The sequence below is a fragment of the Euleptes europaea genome, chromosome 5, assembly GCF_029931775.1.
Source record: "Euleptes europaea isolate rEulEur1 chromosome 5, rEulEur1.hap1, whole genome shotgun sequence".
NCBI classification, from domain to species: domain Eukaryota; kingdom Metazoa; phylum Chordata; class Lepidosauria; order Squamata; family Sphaerodactylidae; genus Euleptes; species Euleptes europaea.
In genome coordinates, this window is record NC_079316.1 from 69,909,550 (window position 1) to 69,928,346 (window position 18,797).

Here is an 18,797-nt window from a genome sequence, read left to right on the forward strand (position 1 = left end):
GAGATGGCCATGCCAGTCCTCCACTAGCTCATCTAAGGAACCGCTGGGGGGAATCGGATCCTTCAGAGCATTCTGGAATCCAGTAGGATCCATAAGCCTCCGCAGGTGAGCGTAAATCTGCTCACCGCCTAAGCAGGAAGAGGGAAGGAAAACCCAGGCCTTCAGGACAAAGTGGTCTGACCATGGCAGTCTGTCAACAGACACCAGACTCACATCTATCCCCACCCCAAAGATTAGATCCAGTGTGTGGCCTGCTTGATGTGTGGGACCCGATATAATCTGAGAGAACCTCAGTGCCGCCATGGAGGACCCTAGATCCATGGCCAGCAAAGATGAGGCAGCATTGGCATGGATGTTAAAGCCCTCCAGGATGATCAGTCTGGGAACTCTAGGCCCACCCTGCGGCCACCTCGAGCAGGCCCGGCAGGGTATCCGTTGGTGCACTCAGCGGCCAGTACACCAACCAGATAGCCAGGCTCTCCTCGGCATCTGACACCAGACCAACACCCTCAGTGCTGGAGATCTCTGGGGCAGGGAGAGCCCTGAAAGTGAAAGGCTCCCAGATTAGTATTGTCACCCCCTGGTCCATTGTCCAAGACTAATGAAGGACCGAGAATCCTGGTAGGGTCAGTTCTTTCAGGGCGACAGTTTTGCCCTCCCTCATCCAGGTCCCATTCACACATGCCAGGTCCTCTCCTTGCACTACAAAATAGTCCTGCAGGACTGCAGTCTTATTATCAATGGACTTGGCATTGCTAAACATCAGTGTCGGAGATGGGGTTTTTCTGTCCCCCCACCATCATGCCTTGGGATGGAATATAGGTTGGAAAGAGACCGAACATGCCCAAATCTCTGAGTCTTTCCCTTAAACTAGAGCTTTTCATTCAAAATAATGTTTGAAAAAGTAACTATTTTTTGGCAAAGCAGCATCTGTTACATCACATTTAAGGCTACATTAAGAATATCAACTGCTGACAGAGCACGAATTGAAAAAGAGAAGTGATTCACTTATAACCTCTGATTTCAATGCTACCATCTTAAACCTTTGTATGACAGCCCCAGAACTGATAAAGGGGTTTGACTTTATTCTTGTAATCTTTTCAGTGACAAAAGATTCTAGCTGAGTTCTTTCTACAGACTAAAAGTAATGTCAACGTGATTGTACATGCAGCACGTGAGGGAAGGGAGAGCTGAAACAATTGTGTCATGTTTCTCTGTATACATTCTTCATACGCAGAGCTGTTTCCCAAAATTGGAGATAAAATCATGCCAGCCAAAGAAAGAAAGCTGTGCAAGAACAAAGTGCATCTGTGCTGTGCAGTAGTTTTTGCAAATCCATGCCACAATGATAGTGGGCAGAAAATGCCTCAATACCACTCCACAAGGGAAACCAGAGATCTGGTCGGCATTTCAGAGAAAGGAAATTTGGAAGCATCACTACCCTAAGCACACTGAAAATGTTTGTGTATTTAATTTGAAACGGGCTTTTCTTCTTTTCTACTCTTGAGTATAATTTAATCTGTCACAACAAGTAATCCTCAAGGGTCTATGTCGATCTCCACTGCTGATAGCCCTAGTGGCCAAATAGAATTCGCACAAGCATCTTTTGATAAAATGCAATTTCCCCCAGGGCCATTTCATGTCAGGAAAAAGGTGTGTGGGGGAGAGCAGGAGCTCCTCCTCCCCCACGCGGCAGTCCCAATCCACATTGGGCCCTGAAACTTGTGAATTGAATTCCCACAGGAAACTCACAGCTGCCGTCCTACTGCAAATCCCCATAGCAATCACGTGGTAGCTGTGATGTGCAGTTTGGACTGTGATTACATAGCAAACATCATCTGTGAAGAGGGGCCAGGCCGCTGTTGTTGTTGCGGGGTCTTTTTGCCATTTAGTACAGCGGCAGACTGTGCCACTCTGCCGACCCAGCCTGCAGCTAAACTGGGATTTGAATCCATGCTTCCTGGCCAGTGCCATCCACCGGATCACCAGGAGTCTGCGTGCAAAGAAAGATGATCATGCTGTGAAAAAAAAAAATGTCATTCTGCCTTGCAGCAACCACTCTGACATAGTCATAAATAAATAAATGCAGTTGGGCGCTCAAAGGCATCTCCTTCCCTGCCTGTATCCAGATATTTTGTAAAAAAAAAAATGTTGGGTATTTTCTGTTTTACATTCGATTGGTGAAAGAACTGGAAAGAAAAGTACATCTATCCCTTTCGGGCAATGGCAAATCCCTATGTGTCATTCTGCATCCATCTGCACAGCATTATTCTTAAAACTAGAAAGAAGACTGAAGAGAACATGTCCCTTCTCTATCCCCTTCTTGCACTAGCGCTTATCATGTTGTATCTGCACTTTATCTGCACTTTATGCATTTTGCTATCCTTCTACTATTTTATTTATTTGTTTATAGTCCTGGGGCTGCCAACTAACTGAAGGGCTGCTGGGGCTTTTTTGTGTGTGTTTGTTTCTTTTTTACAGTAAACTGCCTAGCAAAAAGCTTCCATTGAGAAATGAAAAGGAATGTGACAGTGTGGATGATATTTGGAGATTATTCAATAAAGATGTGTTCTTAGCTTTCTCTTGACACAGAAGGATCAATAAAGGTTCTGAAAGCATCTCCAACACATCACCTGAATCGAGGCACTCACAGTGCTTACATCATAGATATCAGAATTGTATGTTTTTGTTGGGATGAATCATTCAGACAAAAATATTGTTTTGGTGTCTGCACCCACTGGAACAACTCAAGGGAACCACACCATGTATTATCCCAAACCTTGTCTTAAAGATGGTCTCACCTGGCAGAGGACAACCTAGGATCTCCAGCCTCATGCATATGCTTCCTTCTTCATACCATGTTCGAGGGTTTATCCGAATGTAACGTGCAACGAGAGGTGCAGGCAGTTGGTTAAGGACTGGGATCTCCTTTTCATCATTGCCTTCAAAAATCTGTTTCAATGCACAAAAGAGTGTGGGGGTTAATCATTAGTGACACCTGGTACAAAGCAAGCATCAACATTGGTTCACAACCCAAACCAACACCTGGGACAAGGAAACTAGCAATACATAACAGTTCAGGATAACAATTCTTAGGTGTCAATACAACACAACAGCTGAATGCAGTGGCGGACTGGCCAGGGGGTCAGCTTGCCCGATGGCAACTGGGCCCTGTGGGCCTCTGATGAAGTGGGCCCCCTAAAACATTGGACAATATGTTAAAAATGTTAATGACCTTTTAGTATCTTGAAAATATAATAGAAGTTGCAATACTATTACTGTATGCAACTAAAATTTTAATTGTACCTTTTTTCCACTTATGTATTTTTTGGAAATTTTATTTATTTCTTATAAAAAAATTAATGATAGACTTATAGTTGTGGGTGGGCCCCCTTTGTCTCCTGGCAACCAATATTTTTAGACCCAGTTCGCCACTGGCTGAATGCTAATTCGGGGCACAATTAGTAAAGAGGAATAAAGTGAGGATTGACCCACTTCCCCTTCTACCTCTCAGGTCTACATTTCTGCCTTGGGATTACATAGAATCTTCTCAACCAATGATTGAAACAAAAATCTCATTTGTACTTACGGTTGTTCAGAAAAGAAGCTGCTGGTAGGCAGGAAATCAGTAAATATATGAGTAGCTTGAAACTGTGTAAAGAGTTGTCCAGGCCAAAAAGGTTGGTCAAAAGCAGCAACATGCTTATTCATTCATGTATTTTCTTACTATATTTATACCCTCCTTTTTGGTGCCGTCAAGTCACAGCTGACTTATGGCGACCCTTTAGGGATTTTCAAGGACAGAGACATTCAGAGGTGGTTTACCATTGCCTGCCTCCATGTCACAACCCTGGTATTCCTTGGTGGTCACCCATCCAAATACTAACCAGGGCCAACCCTGCCTAGCTGCTGATACCTGATGAGATCAGGCTCACCTGGGGCCATACTCTGACCTTCTACAAAGGTCCTCAGAGTAGATTACAGTGGGCAAACATAAAAAATACAGAATAAAATAAATCACAAAGCTTTCTTTTTACAAAAGCCTAAATTTTAAAAACCTCGATCAAGAAAAAATTGCAATCAAGAATAACAGCAGTAAAACAGAAACAGATTAAAAACAATTTAACAATAAAACATCATAAATAACAATATCACTCAAACTCAGGGATACAGTAGAAAAACTAACACCAGAAAAAGAGCAGAATCAAGGCCCATAGTTCCTCATTAAAATCAACATACTGGGTTCTCCACTCTCAGGATGATTTACAGAATACAAAATCCTTGTGGTTGTTTCTATGCTTTCTAGGCATGTGAGGGCCCAGTTAGGATCAGGAACATGATAGACATGGAGAAACATTTAAGCCCCCACCATGTCATTTTCCTGGCCTGAAAAACCCCCTGAGAACTGCTATTTGCTCCACTGGGAATCTTACGTGTAATGATGGCTAAGTTTTCCAACAGAGCAAATAAAAGAAAACTGAAGCCCCATCTCCACATACACTATGGTCCTAATTTGAACTGGGACCTTGCACACCTGGGAACCATGGAACTCCAAGCACATATGTGGTTCGAAGTCATTGGGGCAGTCACGAGGATTTTCTATTGTGTGAATTGGTCCTGAAAGGCCCTCGGGAAGATAATTGACTTAACCATCTCTGGAAGGCCAGCAATGAGGAAGCTGACTGGGCTTCTTGAGGCAGTGAATTCCTTATGAGGCCACAGCTGAGAAAGCATTTTTCTAGTGTCCATCGACCTCATAAGGCAGGCATGTGGAAAAGGGCAGTGTTTGTAAGCTGAAGATCAGATTTATAGGGCCAAATGGGCAACTCATGTATCCTGAACCTCCCTAGGCTGAACGCTGCAGTATCACTTTGCAGCCATCTGCATAAGAGAAGACCAGCTAGTCTCTCTACCTGCAAGTGTACATGATACCAGTGCCCGAACCCCCAGTAAGAGACCCTCAATTAGGGTTACCAGCTTTGGGTTGGGAAATACCTGGAGATTTTAGTGGTGGAGCCTGAGGAGGGTGGGGTTTGGGGAGGGGAGGGACTTCCGTGGGGTATAATGCCATAGAGTCCACCTCCCAAAGTGGCTGTTTCTCCAGGTGAACTGATCTCTGCTGCTTGGCGAGCAGTTGTAATAGTGGGAGATCTTCAGCCACCATCTGGAGGTAGGCCACTCTACCTTCGTTGCCATACCCTCAATGCCCTACCCTCAGTGTTTTCTCACTCTCACTGTTCACTGGTCATCAAGCCATGCTGCATTGAGCAGGCATATCCTGTAACATATAAAGGCTTTTGGAGACCCTGAAAGTCCCTCACTAAAAAATGTATCATCTGCAAATTTTATTTTTGTTGACCGAGTTACAGTCCTCAATGTTTTTTTAGCACTAGTAAACAAAGTTCTTATAATTATTTTTAAAGCCATTCTACTTACATGTTATTAATGGGTGGGGATATTAAGTAACTGCACAAGTTGCTTAACTGCTCGATATGATCTGTGCCTCATGATGCATGCAACACTGAACACCAGGATCCAATAACCAGCTATCAGACAGAATCTTAATTTCATTAAGACTTTGTTAATTACATGCTCCCAGACACAATTACACTTAACCATCTTCTAATCATGAATGCCCGAGAGAGAAGTTTCTGTTTGATTTGAAGTAATAACTCTACGAAACGAAAGCATTCCTGGGACGGTTTATTCATATGGAGCACCCGCTAAATGGTGTGACTGGGAAAACATGATGCTTAGTGATACTAACCATGTCTCCGGAACCATTTTTGACAGTGATCCAGGTGTGACTGTCATTGCTCACCATTACTTTGTAAGAGGTTACCCAGTCACTCCTAGAAAGAAGCAAAAGTAGGATTTCAGGAACATTATCCAAACAGCGCATCCTGACGACCACAATCAAGTAATGACTGAAATCTTGATTTGCAAAACTGTTGTCTAAACGTGACAGAGAAAAAATGGTTTCAGAAATCATATTTGCAGACAATGCAAGAAAAATTAAGCATGTGAGAAGAGAAAACACAGCAAAGGTGTCTTTGGTCGTATTTATTTGGGAAATGTATAACATTTCTGTATAACGTTTATTCTCCGGTATAACATTATTCTCCTGTATAACATTTATTGAAATAAATGGAAGAGACACAAGAGCACTTCTGCATATAGCACAGATCCCATTCTTTGTGCAGAAGAGTATGTCCATCCTCATTTTCCTCGAATAATTTGCTTCTTTGTTCTTACTTGCCATACCAGTTGCATACCATGCATGCCAATATATGGCATCATTATGCATAGTTTTTGTTGTCTCATAGAACCAGAACCTGTTGTTATAAACATACACAGTGCTTTATATTTTAGCTAAGGGAAGCAAGTTCTCACTTCAGCAGTACATAGGATTGCCAACCTCCAGTAGGTGGCTGGAGATCTCCCACTATTACAATTGATCTCCAGGTGACAGAGATCGGTTCCTCTGGAGAAAACAGCCACTAGACGTAAACACCCTCTGCAGATGTTTAGGCCCTTGAAAGGGCATGGGAGGAGGAGGAAACAAAAGCGCCTTAGCCTGCTGCACTGTAGGCCCAGTCAGGATCAGACCCTTGCAGTATTTCTAAATCCCTTTAAAATGGCAGTGGCATCCACAGGTCTTTGGATGCTGTCATGTCTATCTTGGCCCTCTGGAATTAGATTTACACGTTAAAGTGGGAAACTGTTCTGTATTGAGTTAAAACATCGATCTGCCTGGTTTTATGCAATCCATGGAACTAAGGGTGCTTTCACACATGCCGAATAATGCACTTTCAATCCCCTTTCAATCCACTTTAAGGATCTTTTGCAAGTGGATCGTGCCATTTCACACAGTGAAATCCAGCTGTGAAGTGCATTGAAAGTGGATTGGAAGTGCATTATTCGGCATGTGTGAAAACGCTCTAAGTAATCAAGCAGAGAATGGTCTTTCCGAACACCAATTAGAACCTCATAAGAATTACTTTGCTGAATCACGCAAAAGTCCATTCAGTTCAGCATTCGATTTAAATATGGACAAGATTTATGTGCAAGCTTGATTCAAAACTGGCCAATCATTTCCAGCATCAATGGTGGAAAAACTCGTCACATGAACACATGAAGCTGCCTCCTACTGAATCAGACCCTTGGTCCATCAAAGTCAGTGTTGTCTACTCAGACTGGCAGCAGTTCTCCAGGGTCTCAGGCAGAGGTCTTTCACATCACCTACTTGCCTGGTCCCTTTAACTGGAGATGCTGGGGATCGAACCTGGGACCTTCTGCATGCCAAGCAGATGTTCTACCACCGAGCCACGGCCCCTCCCCAAACAGTTAACACAAATTGTCCCTTTACTTTCTGAAAAGGGGGGGGAAGGTGGTTATAAGTTATGCATTATATGATTTTAAAGCAGGCAGAGAGTGCTCTTCGTACTTGGGAGGCAGCTAACAGCCAGTGGCCGGGGGAGGGGGAAGAGCTCAGCTGGAGACTGGGGAGGGCGGGAGAGGACTGGGCGCTGCATCTTTTAAATGCATGCTGTAAAATAAGTTACAAGGTTAAAAAGCTACTGCTCATGCACAGACCAGATGGTCATTGTTCATCTATTTTTTAGCCCAAAACTAAAAGAATCAAGCCCTGCTGTGTGAACCCCACAGATTTATCCTCATGTTCTCTAGGGTGTCAGAATTGCAATCAGAAATATATGCTGCACTTCTGCAATATTATAATTCAATTGCAGCCAAATATTTGATTGATTGCTTCAAATCATTGCCACTTCAGTGCCTTAGCGCATTCTTGGCTTTCTGGTCAAACTTCAAAATTCCCTTGCCAAACAATGTTTCCGGATGTGTGTACCATCACTGATTGACGTTACACACATCTGGAAACATTGATAAATTTATACCAGATGCTTGTGTGAGCAAACTACCATGCTTCAAGACCCATGGTTTGTGTTATTCATTTACATCTGGCCACACAAGATATAAGGTTTTCTAATTTCAGATATAAAATACCTTGTAAGATGTATTTCCCAATAATCATGTTTTGTATATATGACCAATGAGGAAGGCCCAATAGGTCGAAATGCATATGGTCTTGTATTGGTCATTTATAATGAGCATATCATCAAATGTGTTTGTTATCTTTGTAACAGTTTATACTGGTGGTTTTGTTAGGGTTGCCAACCTCCAGGTACTAGCAGGAGATCTCTTGCTATTACAACTGATCTCCAGCCAATAGAGATCAGTTCCCCTGGGGAAAATGGCCGCTTTGACAATTGGACTCTATGGCATTGAAGTCCCTTTCTTCCTCAAACCCCACCCTCCTCAGACTCTGCACCCTCCTCAGACTCTCCTCAGACTCTACACGGGTGCCTAATTTTTCCCCATTTTGGGGGTAAAATTAGGCACCTCGGCTTATACGCGGGTCGGCTTATACATGAGTATATACGGTACTTTCCCTAGTTAGTTCAGTATGTCAATATGTTCCTAAATCCATGAATATGATAAGGATCACTTTACTCCTTTATAGTTATTCGAAGAGATTAAATTCTCAAACAATGTTTTATCCCTCAGCTGATTGTATTTTCTTTTTTTTTCTTTTTTTTTTTCTTTATATCTTTAAGGGGTACAGGAAAGGAAAAAAGGAAGGGGATAGCTGTTAACATTGTAAAAACAATACAGTATTATATAATAATTTCTGAATACAGTAAAGTTACAAAGTAACATTGGTTTAAAGTTATTGCTTCATAATATCTCTTGTATTTTCTAAGTTCTTATTCTTATTAGACAGTTATTAAAGGTAAAAAGTATTCGACAAAGTATTGTAAAATTTTAACATAGATTAATTATATTAATTGCATTTCATATATGTATAAAAAGATGCCCACTTTTCCTGAAATTGCTCAGTAGGTTCGCAGGATTTAAGATTTAATTCATCAGTCATTTTAGCCATTACTGCATATTCCAAAAGTTTTCCTTTCCAATCATCAATTTCGGGTATGTGGGTTTGTTTCCATGTTCTTGCTAGGGTTGTTCTGGCAGCTGTTGTGGCATATTTAAAAACGTCATGCGATTTTTGAGGTAAATTTGATGGTACTATACTAAGTAAATAAAATTTTGGATCATATATAAACTTCAGATCTAACATCAATTGTAGTTCACGATGAACTCTTTTCCAGTATAGTTGTAGCTTTGGACATGTCCACCAAACATGAAAATAAGAACCGTCTGATTTCCAACATGCGCCTTTTTTCCCTGGAGTTGTCATTTGAGAAAGCATATTGGGAGTCAAGTACCATCTGTAGAAGGTCTTATACCAATTTTCTTTTACTTCTTGGGAAACAGTGTATTTCAGTTCGGAGGAGCAAAGTTTCTCCCATAAATCCATATTAATCATTTCTCCGAGGTTTTGCATCCACTTTATCATGTTTGTTTTCACTTGTTCTTCTTCTGTGTCGTATTTCAAGAGCAGTTTATATATTTTTCCTAATATGTGTGAGTCATTTTTGGATATTAACTGCTCAAATTCAGTTAGTTCACGAAATGGTTGTGGATATAAACAGTCTTTTTGCAAATTGGATCTCAGTTGTAAAAAAGTTAACCAGTTCAGCTTTTGAAATTTTTCTTGAAGTTTGAACATATCCTTGATTTCGCCCGTAGACTCTATCATGTCGTTGTAGGTAAAATGAACACCTGGGTTTACTTTAACATTATCGTGATAAGCTTCAGTTGGTGACATTATAGACGGTGGAGAAGGACTTATTCTCTTTTTGTATCTTTTCCAGACTTTTAATAACCCTATTTTGACATCGCAATCTTCTTGTACTTTATCTTTTTGAATTTTTGATTTAGGGTCCCACAAAACTTTGTGAAAACCCTGTCCCAAGTCCGCCCGTTCTAAAGTAAGATGTCGACTTTTTGGTTGTTTTATCCATTCTGTTATCCAAGTTAGGCTGGCTGCATGGTAATATAGTTTAATATTGGGCATTGCCAGCCCTCCTCTTTTCTTTTCATCTTGAAGGACTTTAAATCTTACTCTCGGTTTTTTTCTGTTCCAGACAAATCTGTTGATTTGTTTTTGCCAATTGTCTAATGTCCTTTCGGGGATGTCAATCGGCAAAAATTGAAATAAAAAATTTAATCTGGGAAGAACGTTCATCTTTATCGTCGATATCCTTCCTAACCATGAGATGTTCATCTTTGACCATCGACTCAGATCTTTTTCTATTTCTCCCCAGATTTTCGAATAATTTGACCTTAGGAGCGTGTTATTTTGTGAAGATATGTTGACACCCAAATACTTCACTGATTCTTTGATAATTCGACATCCTGTAATGTCTTCTATGAGCTTATCTTCATCTGCTGTTAGATTGAAAGTCAATATTTTCATCTTTGTTTTATTAAGTTTATACCCAGAGTATTTTGCATATTCAGTAAGATGATTGTAAACGTGTGAGAGTGTTTGCTCAGGGTTTTGACAAATTAAAACAACGTCATCTGCATAACTTTTGATTTTGTGTTCTTCGTTTCCTATTGTTAGACCTTTGATTTTTGGATCATTTCTTATATAATTAGAAAAGACCTCCATTGATAAATCGAATAAAAATGGAGAAAGAGGACAACCTTGTCTGGTACCTTTTGTGATGTTCAATTCTGTGGATAGTTGACCATTGATCAAGAGACGAGCTCTTTGCACCAAATATATCGTGTTAAAAACTTTAAGTAAAGTTTCTCCACAATCCATTTGTTGTAGTGTTTTACTAATGAAGTGCCAAGAAACATTGTCAAAGGCTTTTTCAGCATCTAAAAATATCACTGCTGTTTTTAATGATTTTGACTTTGCGTATTTTATTGCACTGAGAACCAGTCTCACATTGTCCCTCATGAGTCTTTTAGGGATGAAGCCTGTTTGGTCTGGATGTACCAAGTTTCCAATGTATTTTTGAAATCTTTTGGTAATTATAGAAACAAAAATTTTGTAGTCAATATTCAATAATGATATTGGTCTATAAGCTTGGGGAAGGCATTGGTCTACAGCTTCTTTTGGGATTAGTGAGATGTGGGCTTCTTGCCATGACGGAGGGATCTTACCGTGTTCTATTACTTCATTATAAAGAGTGAGTAAAACCGGGGTTAATTGGTGTTCTAGCAGTTTATAGTATTGAGGTGTTAGACCATCTGGTCCAGGTGCCTTGTCTGATTTTAGATTATTGATGGCATCCACAATTTCTTGGGTTGTTATCTTCTGGTTGAGTGTCTCTTGTTCATCTAATGAAAGTTTGGGTAGTTGTGCATCAGCTAAATAAGTTGAGAGTCCTTGTTCTCGCAAATCGTCCTTCGAATAAAGTTGCTTGTAGTATTCCGAAAATATTTTTTCGATTTCATCTTGTTTATTGTAAATTATCCCATCAGCTTTGGCACCGATTATCTTTCTTTTCTTCTCTTGTTGTCGAAGTTGATTGGCTAAAAAACGACCTGGCTTGTTTGCTCTTTCAAAATACCTCTGCTTGGCATATTTAACTTTTATTCTAATTTCTTCTGTTTCTATCAACTCTATTTGGTGCTTGGTCATCTTTATAGCTGATTGTATTTTCTTAATGATCTTTGCAAAACATACTGGATTTAAAAATACTGAAACCAAAATAACTGGTATTCTCCCATAAGGCCATTCAATTTAGCATATGTTCTAATATGCTCAGCAAATGTATTTGCCCCCAAAAGCTCATGGTCTTGCATTCTATGTATGCTGCCTTCCATTCACTATGGAAGAAAGGCAGGATATAAATGTAATTAAATAAATTAACATGTATTAGTGAGATACATATAATACATACATATAATATTTTATTTACCGTACATGTACTTATTTAATTACATTTATATCCTGCCTTTTTTCTGTCAGAGCAGTGTACACAGGAGATAGTCTATTCAGGTACAGACCTGACCCAGCCCTCTTTTGCTTCAACTAAATTGAAGCATCCTTTATTTATTATTTTATTGTATTTAGTGCATTTTTATCCTGGTCTTTCTCCAAAGGACTCAGGGCAGCATACATCATTTCCCTCCTTAATTTCATCTCAACCCATATAGGACCCTACTATACAAAATACCATGAGTTCTTTAAAAAATAGCTTGTGTTCTCACATGAATTTTATATGATTTTTTATTCTTACATATTGAAGTCTGTTTCATGCCTTGACATCTCTATTAAAATGCTACTGCATACAGAGGACAAACGCTATTGATCGGATTTCAGTATGGCTTTAAAAATTCCCTCAGTGAGAATTTAATATCAAGGAAGCCTCTACCTTTCAAGTAGTCTTGCCACAGTCAGGATAAATAACAATTTGCACTGATACGATAGACCTTAACAACTCTGCATGACAGTGAACAGCAACATCTGCTGTTGAGAAAGTGTTCGAATAAAATATCAAGACACTTCCTTTGACTTTGTTTTCATTTTCCTGGTATAATGCAGGGTCTTTTCAAATCAAAAGCACAACCAACCTTTGCACTAACCTTTTCTGAGGATAACAAACAACTATGGTTGTCAGGAAGATCTGTGTCATGCTAGCAAATGCTAACTGTGTCCACCTGAACCTTATTCATGAACCCTCAAATAGAAAGCTATGAACAGTTTATCAGAGAGTGGAGTAACTACATTCTGCTAAGGTTGAAGTGGAGTTCTGCCACAAGTGAGCAGGCATCTTGGCTTCCAGCTAGGGGAAGCATTTCTGGAGGACCAGAATCTGCTGTTTTCTGAGAAGCTAGGCCTGATCCAGAAATGTATGTAACATACTACAACACAACCTGGGTCATCCAACTTCGGATGGGTCAAGGTAGATCCAGCCCGGATGATGGCTTCCTACCTCCAACCGATCTGGCCATCTGGATCAATACTGGAGTAACATTAAAGCTAGACTATGGTAATGCACGCTGCAAGGGTCTGCTCTTGCGATAACTCCAGATGATACAGAATGTCGCAGCTTTGGCTATTATTAGGAGATGGCTTAGGATGCATATTACATCTGTTCTGCAGTCACTCTATTGGCTGCCTATCAGGTACCATGTCCTATTCAAGGTACTATCACATACGAAAGCCCTACATGGCCTTGGACCCTCATGTCTGCAGGGCCACTTCTCCCCCCTGCTCTGCTACCACAGCTTTGCTCATCTGATCGGGGCCTTCTGTGCCACATTGCAAATGGGCAAGATGAAAAACTTCCTTGTGGAACAGCCTGCCTGAGGATGTCAGGAAGGCTCCCCCTCTTCTGTCATTCCATAAACTATATAAAACAGAACTATATAAAATGGAATGGTTCAGGAAGGGTTTGTATACAGAGGAAAGGACTGTGGACTATACCACAGCATTTAGGACATATTATCTGTTTGTTATATGTATTATCCTGTGGTCACTACATTATTTTCTACTGATTTAACACCATTTTTTGCATTGTATCTGTGCTCCGTATCATCCAATATTCAATGCTTATTTCAGATTTCCATAATCTTAGTCCTAGTACATGACTTATTAGATGTCTCATCCAACTGACTTCACCAATTCACATCATGTAATCTGCCCTGAGTCTCAGTGAGAAAAGTGGATTATAAATACAGCAAGCAAATAAATAAATCCAATTCAGAGAGAAAAGAAATGTGAAAGATAAAAGAAAAGAAAAAGACAGGAAGGGAAAATGATGGTCAAACATACATTAAGCGTAGGGCTGCTAGCTCTGGGTTGGGAACTACTGGGAGATTTGGGGGGCAGAGCCTGAGAAGGGCAAGGTTTGGAGAGGGGAAGGACTTCAATGCCATAGAGTCCGATTGCTAAAATGGCCCTTTTCTCCAGGTGAACTGATCTCTATTGGCTGGAGATCAGTTGTAATAGCAGGAGAACTCCAGCCACCACCTGGAGGTTCAGTACAGGAGCGAAGAATACTTATAAGTGCAAACAAATATTTATATGCTACAGTGTCTAATACAATACGCACTTCATAAATATACAAAAAGAACCATTCATACAGTTGTAACACACATACACAAAATCACCTGTACTGAATTTCTTATCCTTTGATACTAGTACAGTGGCGTCTATTTTCTCCTCCACCACCTGGAGGTTGGCAACCCTAACTAAATGTGTAGGTGACAATACATAAGAGCCTAAAATAAGTAAGGGTGAAAACAAACACAATATAACAAAGAGGACTTGCTTGCGTACTTCAGCTGTATGGCAAGCCTGGTTTACCACTAAACTGACACAAAAGCTTTCCAGCTAACTGAATTCGAATTCATGCAGTTAGTTGGGTCCCTACTCACACGCACACTCTCTGATATGCTATTGACTCCTTTTCTACTACCAGAAGCTGATAACAGCTGGGTGGCTATCTCAGGGCCCCTTATGACAGCAGCGGCAGCAAATGAGAGAGTGAATAAGCACCAGGGAAGGAAAAGACTGAGCACTGGGGCCAGTGTCCAATTCACTTTTTAGCTGTTTGGTCCATTCAAGCAGTGAAACACTGCTTGCAACGCAGCAGAAGAATATGTGAACAGTTTTTTTACCTACATTGTCTCTCTCAGACATTTAAAAAAAAAACTTGAATTTGGATAACAATGGGAACATGTTAACACGAAGGAAAAGGACTCCTTGCAAAGAAGTAACAAAGAAGCTTTCATCTTCCAACTTTCATCTTCCAATTTTCAGAGTCAAAGGTTTGCACCAGCAATAGCTAACCACACAATTAAGCTTCTGTGCAGCCCAAGATCACAGTGACAACCAACCACGCTGCCAAGATAATGTATTGCCGAGCAACTGCCAGTGGAAAGCACTGATTGATGTCACCATTACTCAACTTACTCTCTTCAGTAGTACCTTTTGACCTGCGTAAAGATGATGCCTGGAGCCATGGGGCCCATGTGGTAAAACACCATGAGGAGGGGGAAAAGGGGGAAACTGCTCCTTCTCCCTCTTCTGTGAAATTATGTGGAGAAGAGAGAAGGGGGAGTACTTCTGCTCAATTCTCACTCATCAGCACAGCCCCCTTTTCCAACCTGCCTGGTTTTTGTCCACCATCTCACAACTCTAGGTGTCATCTCTCTGGAGGTCAAAAGGGATTAGAGAGGGATGGAGAGCACAGCAAAAATACATGCATATTGTTCTAGCAGTTGCTTATATTCAACTCAATGTTTGCATTAGCTCCAAAGATACAACCATGCATCAGTCCAAAATAAGTGAAAAAGAGGAATTAGTGAGAAAGCTCTGAAAATTGATTTATTTATTTACTTACACTTATATCACACCCTCCCCCCTGCATAGCAGGGCTCAGGGCAGCAAACAACAGTGTATATAACACACATAAATACAGATTTGTTAAAATACCGTAATTCAAAACATTACATCTAAAAGTAAACATAATGATGGCGCATAAGGATTTTAAAAAACCTAGAATAACCTCCTGTGCTCAAAATAAAGTTTCCAGCTCTGGGTGGGGAAATACCTGGAGATTTTGGGGGTGGAGACTGAGGAAGGCGGGGTTTGGAGAGGGGAGGCACTTCAGTGCCATAGAGTCCAATAGCTAAAGTGGCCATTTTTCTCCAGCTGAACTGATCTCTATCGGCTGGAGATCAGTTGTAATAGCAGGAGATCTCCAGCCACCACCTGGAGGTTGGCAACTCTAGCTAAAAAAATAATGTTAAACTATAACAGAAGCCAGGAAGCCTAGCAAGCAACATCAGCCAGGTCATAATCGAGAAGAGCTGGTGTGAGGCCAGTGGAAGCGGGGGGAACTGGTGACAGAAGCAGAGAGAGATGGATCACAGTCCAGTTCAACAGTCGGTTTTAGCCATTTTAAATCATAGTTGACCTCAGCGGTGGACTCTGATCTGGAGAGCTTGGTTTGGTTCCCCACTCCCCCACATGAGCAGTGGAGGCTAATCTGGTGAACTGGATCTGTTTCCCCACTCCTACACATGAAGCCAGCTGGGTGACCTTGGGCTAGTCACTCTCTCTCAGCCCCACCTACCTCACAGGGGAGGGGGAGAAAAGGTGATTGTAAGCCGCTTTGATTCTTCCTTAAGTGGTAGAGAAAGCTGGTATATAAAAACCAACTCTTCTTCTTCTTCAGCTATATGCCTAGTGGAAAACTCCATCTTGCAGGCCCAGCAAAGATGAGCCAGAACTTTTAAGGCCTGGGACTCTATCGACAGAGAGTTCCACCAGGCAGGAGCCAGAGCCGAGAAGGCCATATTTGAGAACAGCTGGATGGCCTTTGGGCCAGGAACTACCTGCAAATTATCAAAAGATGAACAAAGAGCTCTCTGGGGGTGGGGTATGTTGGAGAAGGCAGTCCCAAAGATACAAAGGTCCCAGACTGTTTCAGGCTTTGAAGTTAAGTACTAATACCTTGAGCCTGATCTGAAAAGCAAGCAGGAGCCAGTACACCTGCCAGAGCAAAGGCTGAATGTGCTCTCTCCACGGAGTCTTCGTGAGAACCCGTGCGGCTTCATTCTGGACCAGCTGTAACTTCCGGAACAGCCTAAAGGGCAGCCCTGCGTAGAGTGAGTTACATTAATCCAGATTGGAGGTGATCATTGCATGGATCACTGTGGCTAGGTCAGGGCAGGACAGGTAAGGCAGAAATTGCTGAGCCCGGTGGAGATGGAAAAAAGCCATTTTGGCAATGTTATTGATTTGGGCCTCCAAGAGAGCAAGACATAAACTCTCTATTGAGAATGGAAACCATTGTACCCCGTCAAGAGTTGGGAGTTGAGCTGCCTGACCTGGACCTCCCCGATCCAGCCACAGGACCTCTGTTTTTGGTGGATTTAGCTTCAGTCAGCTCTTCTTCAGCCACCTCACCACAGCCCCCAGGCACTTAGCCTGGAAGAGTACCCGGCCAAATAGCCATCAACAGAAAGAGCTGGGTGTCCTCTGCATATTGATGACAACCCAGACTAGAAGAAGAAGAGTTGGTCTTTATATGCCGACTTTCTCTACCACTTAAGGGAGACTCAAAACAGCTTACAATCACCTTCCCTTCCCCTCCCCACAACAGACACCCTGTGAGGTAGGCAGTGCCAGATTTACGTATAAGCTAAAAAAAGCTATAGCTTAGGGCCCCACTCTCTTGGGGGGCCCAAAAAAATTTAATGGAAAAAAAACTGGATGTACATTTCCAAAATATAAGATAAAAAACAAATAAAATTAAACCTACATGTAGCAACAGTGTTTTGTGTTGTGTAGGCTCCTATGATGTAAGTAATGGGCCCTGCCTGCTAGCCTGCTCCCTAAAATATCACTGGTTTGCTCATTTCTATATATAGGGTGCCTACATTCTGCATGTTTTGGGAGTCCATAAATTACCATATAGCATATATTCAACACAAAAAACAGCGACAATTTGTTGTTGACAAAGGACAGCTGGAAATATAAAGGGCCCCATGACCTGCAATAGCTTAGGGCCTCATCAAACCTAAATCTGGCCCTGGAGGTAGGTGAGACTGACAGAGCTCTAACAGACCTGTAACTTGCCCAAGGTCACCCAGCTGGCTTCGTGTGTAGGAGTGGGGAAACAAATCCAGTTCACCAGATTGGCCTCCGGCGCTCATGTGGAGGAGAGGGGAATCAAACCCGGTTCTCCAGATCAGACTCCACCGCTTCAAACCACTGCTCTTAACTCCAAACCACATATTCACCACTCTGGCTGGGTGAGTGGGAATATACAGATATTAAAAAGCACTGGATGGAGAATCACCCCTTGAGGCACTTCACACACTAGGGGATGCCAGGTTGAGGTCCTCTCTCTTAGTGCTACCCTCTGTAGCACCAGCTGTCAGTGATTTAAAGGACTTGTATTTCTTCGCTATTGTGTAAGCAACATTTAATCATCTCGTATTTAGTTATTTTCAGTGTTGCCTTCCTGTAGCCCTCTGCTCTTCTCTCTGTTAACAGCGTACAACTTTAATCTAAACGTTCCTTAGAAAGAAATGTATATACTTACAGCCAGAGAGAATTTCTTCCCTGCGTGATAACACCTGTGAACTTTGTTAGCCTCCGAGCATCTAATTCAATCCACTGGTACGGATCGTTCCGTCCTGCACACCAAGCACCATCATAAAAATCATTCTCATTAACACCTGCCTGAAAAGAAGGCACAGCCATCTTTATAAATCTGAACTGACATGCATTTTATGAAAATAAGTAAACAGAACATGAAGTTCAGTCTAGTTCCTCCTTTTAACATATGTATATTGGAGTATCTTGTATAACCTCAAAGGTTAGCGATAAACAGTTTTCTCAAGATTGAGAAGAAGGTGGAACAGGTCACATAAAGGAGGTGACAGAGAAGGGGAAATGAGAACAGAATTGTACAAGCTAAGGGAATTGTGTTTTTTTGTGTGCTGTTACATTAACTCAGTAGGTCATAAGAGAAATATAATGAATTCCATGTTGTATTAAGGTGCGAATACACAGTCACAACATTTTCAACACTTTATTTATTTAAACAACTTCTGTTTTGCATTCTCTTGCCTATACATTTCTGAGGTCGATTACTAGAGTAATAACTTACAATAAAGCAACTATAAAACATACAGCCTTAAAATAACATACAATCACAAATAGCAAATAGTGCAACAAACAATTCAAGGCCAGGCATCTGCAGAAGGGGGGGAAACAGAAAAAAAATCAACCCAAAACTTTGATGAATAAAAAAAGTTTTCAAGTGGCCCTAAAGTTAGCCAAGCTGCTATGAAGAGTTCTACAGAAGTGGCCCCACCACCGAAAAGGC

The 18,797-nt window shown here is 41.3% G+C and overlaps 1 protein-coding gene across 1 annotated transcript in view; it reads right to left on the minus strand.

Moving 5' to 3' along the window:
* Positions 1–18,797, minus strand: part of CPXM2 (carboxypeptidase X, M14 family member 2) — a 100,089-nt gene that overhangs the window by 38,310 nt on the left and 42,982 nt on the right. Inside the window, exons 4-6 of the mRNA XM_056849430.1 lie at positions 18,009–18,148; positions 5,768–5,852; positions 2,802–2,952 (exon numbers count right to left, since the gene is read on the minus strand). Coding sequence (XP_056705408.1) covers positions 2,802–2,952; positions 5,768–5,852; positions 18,009–18,148 — 376 coding nt within the window. The remainder of the gene's footprint in view (positions 1–2,801; positions 2,953–5,767; positions 5,853–18,008; positions 18,149–18,797) is intronic.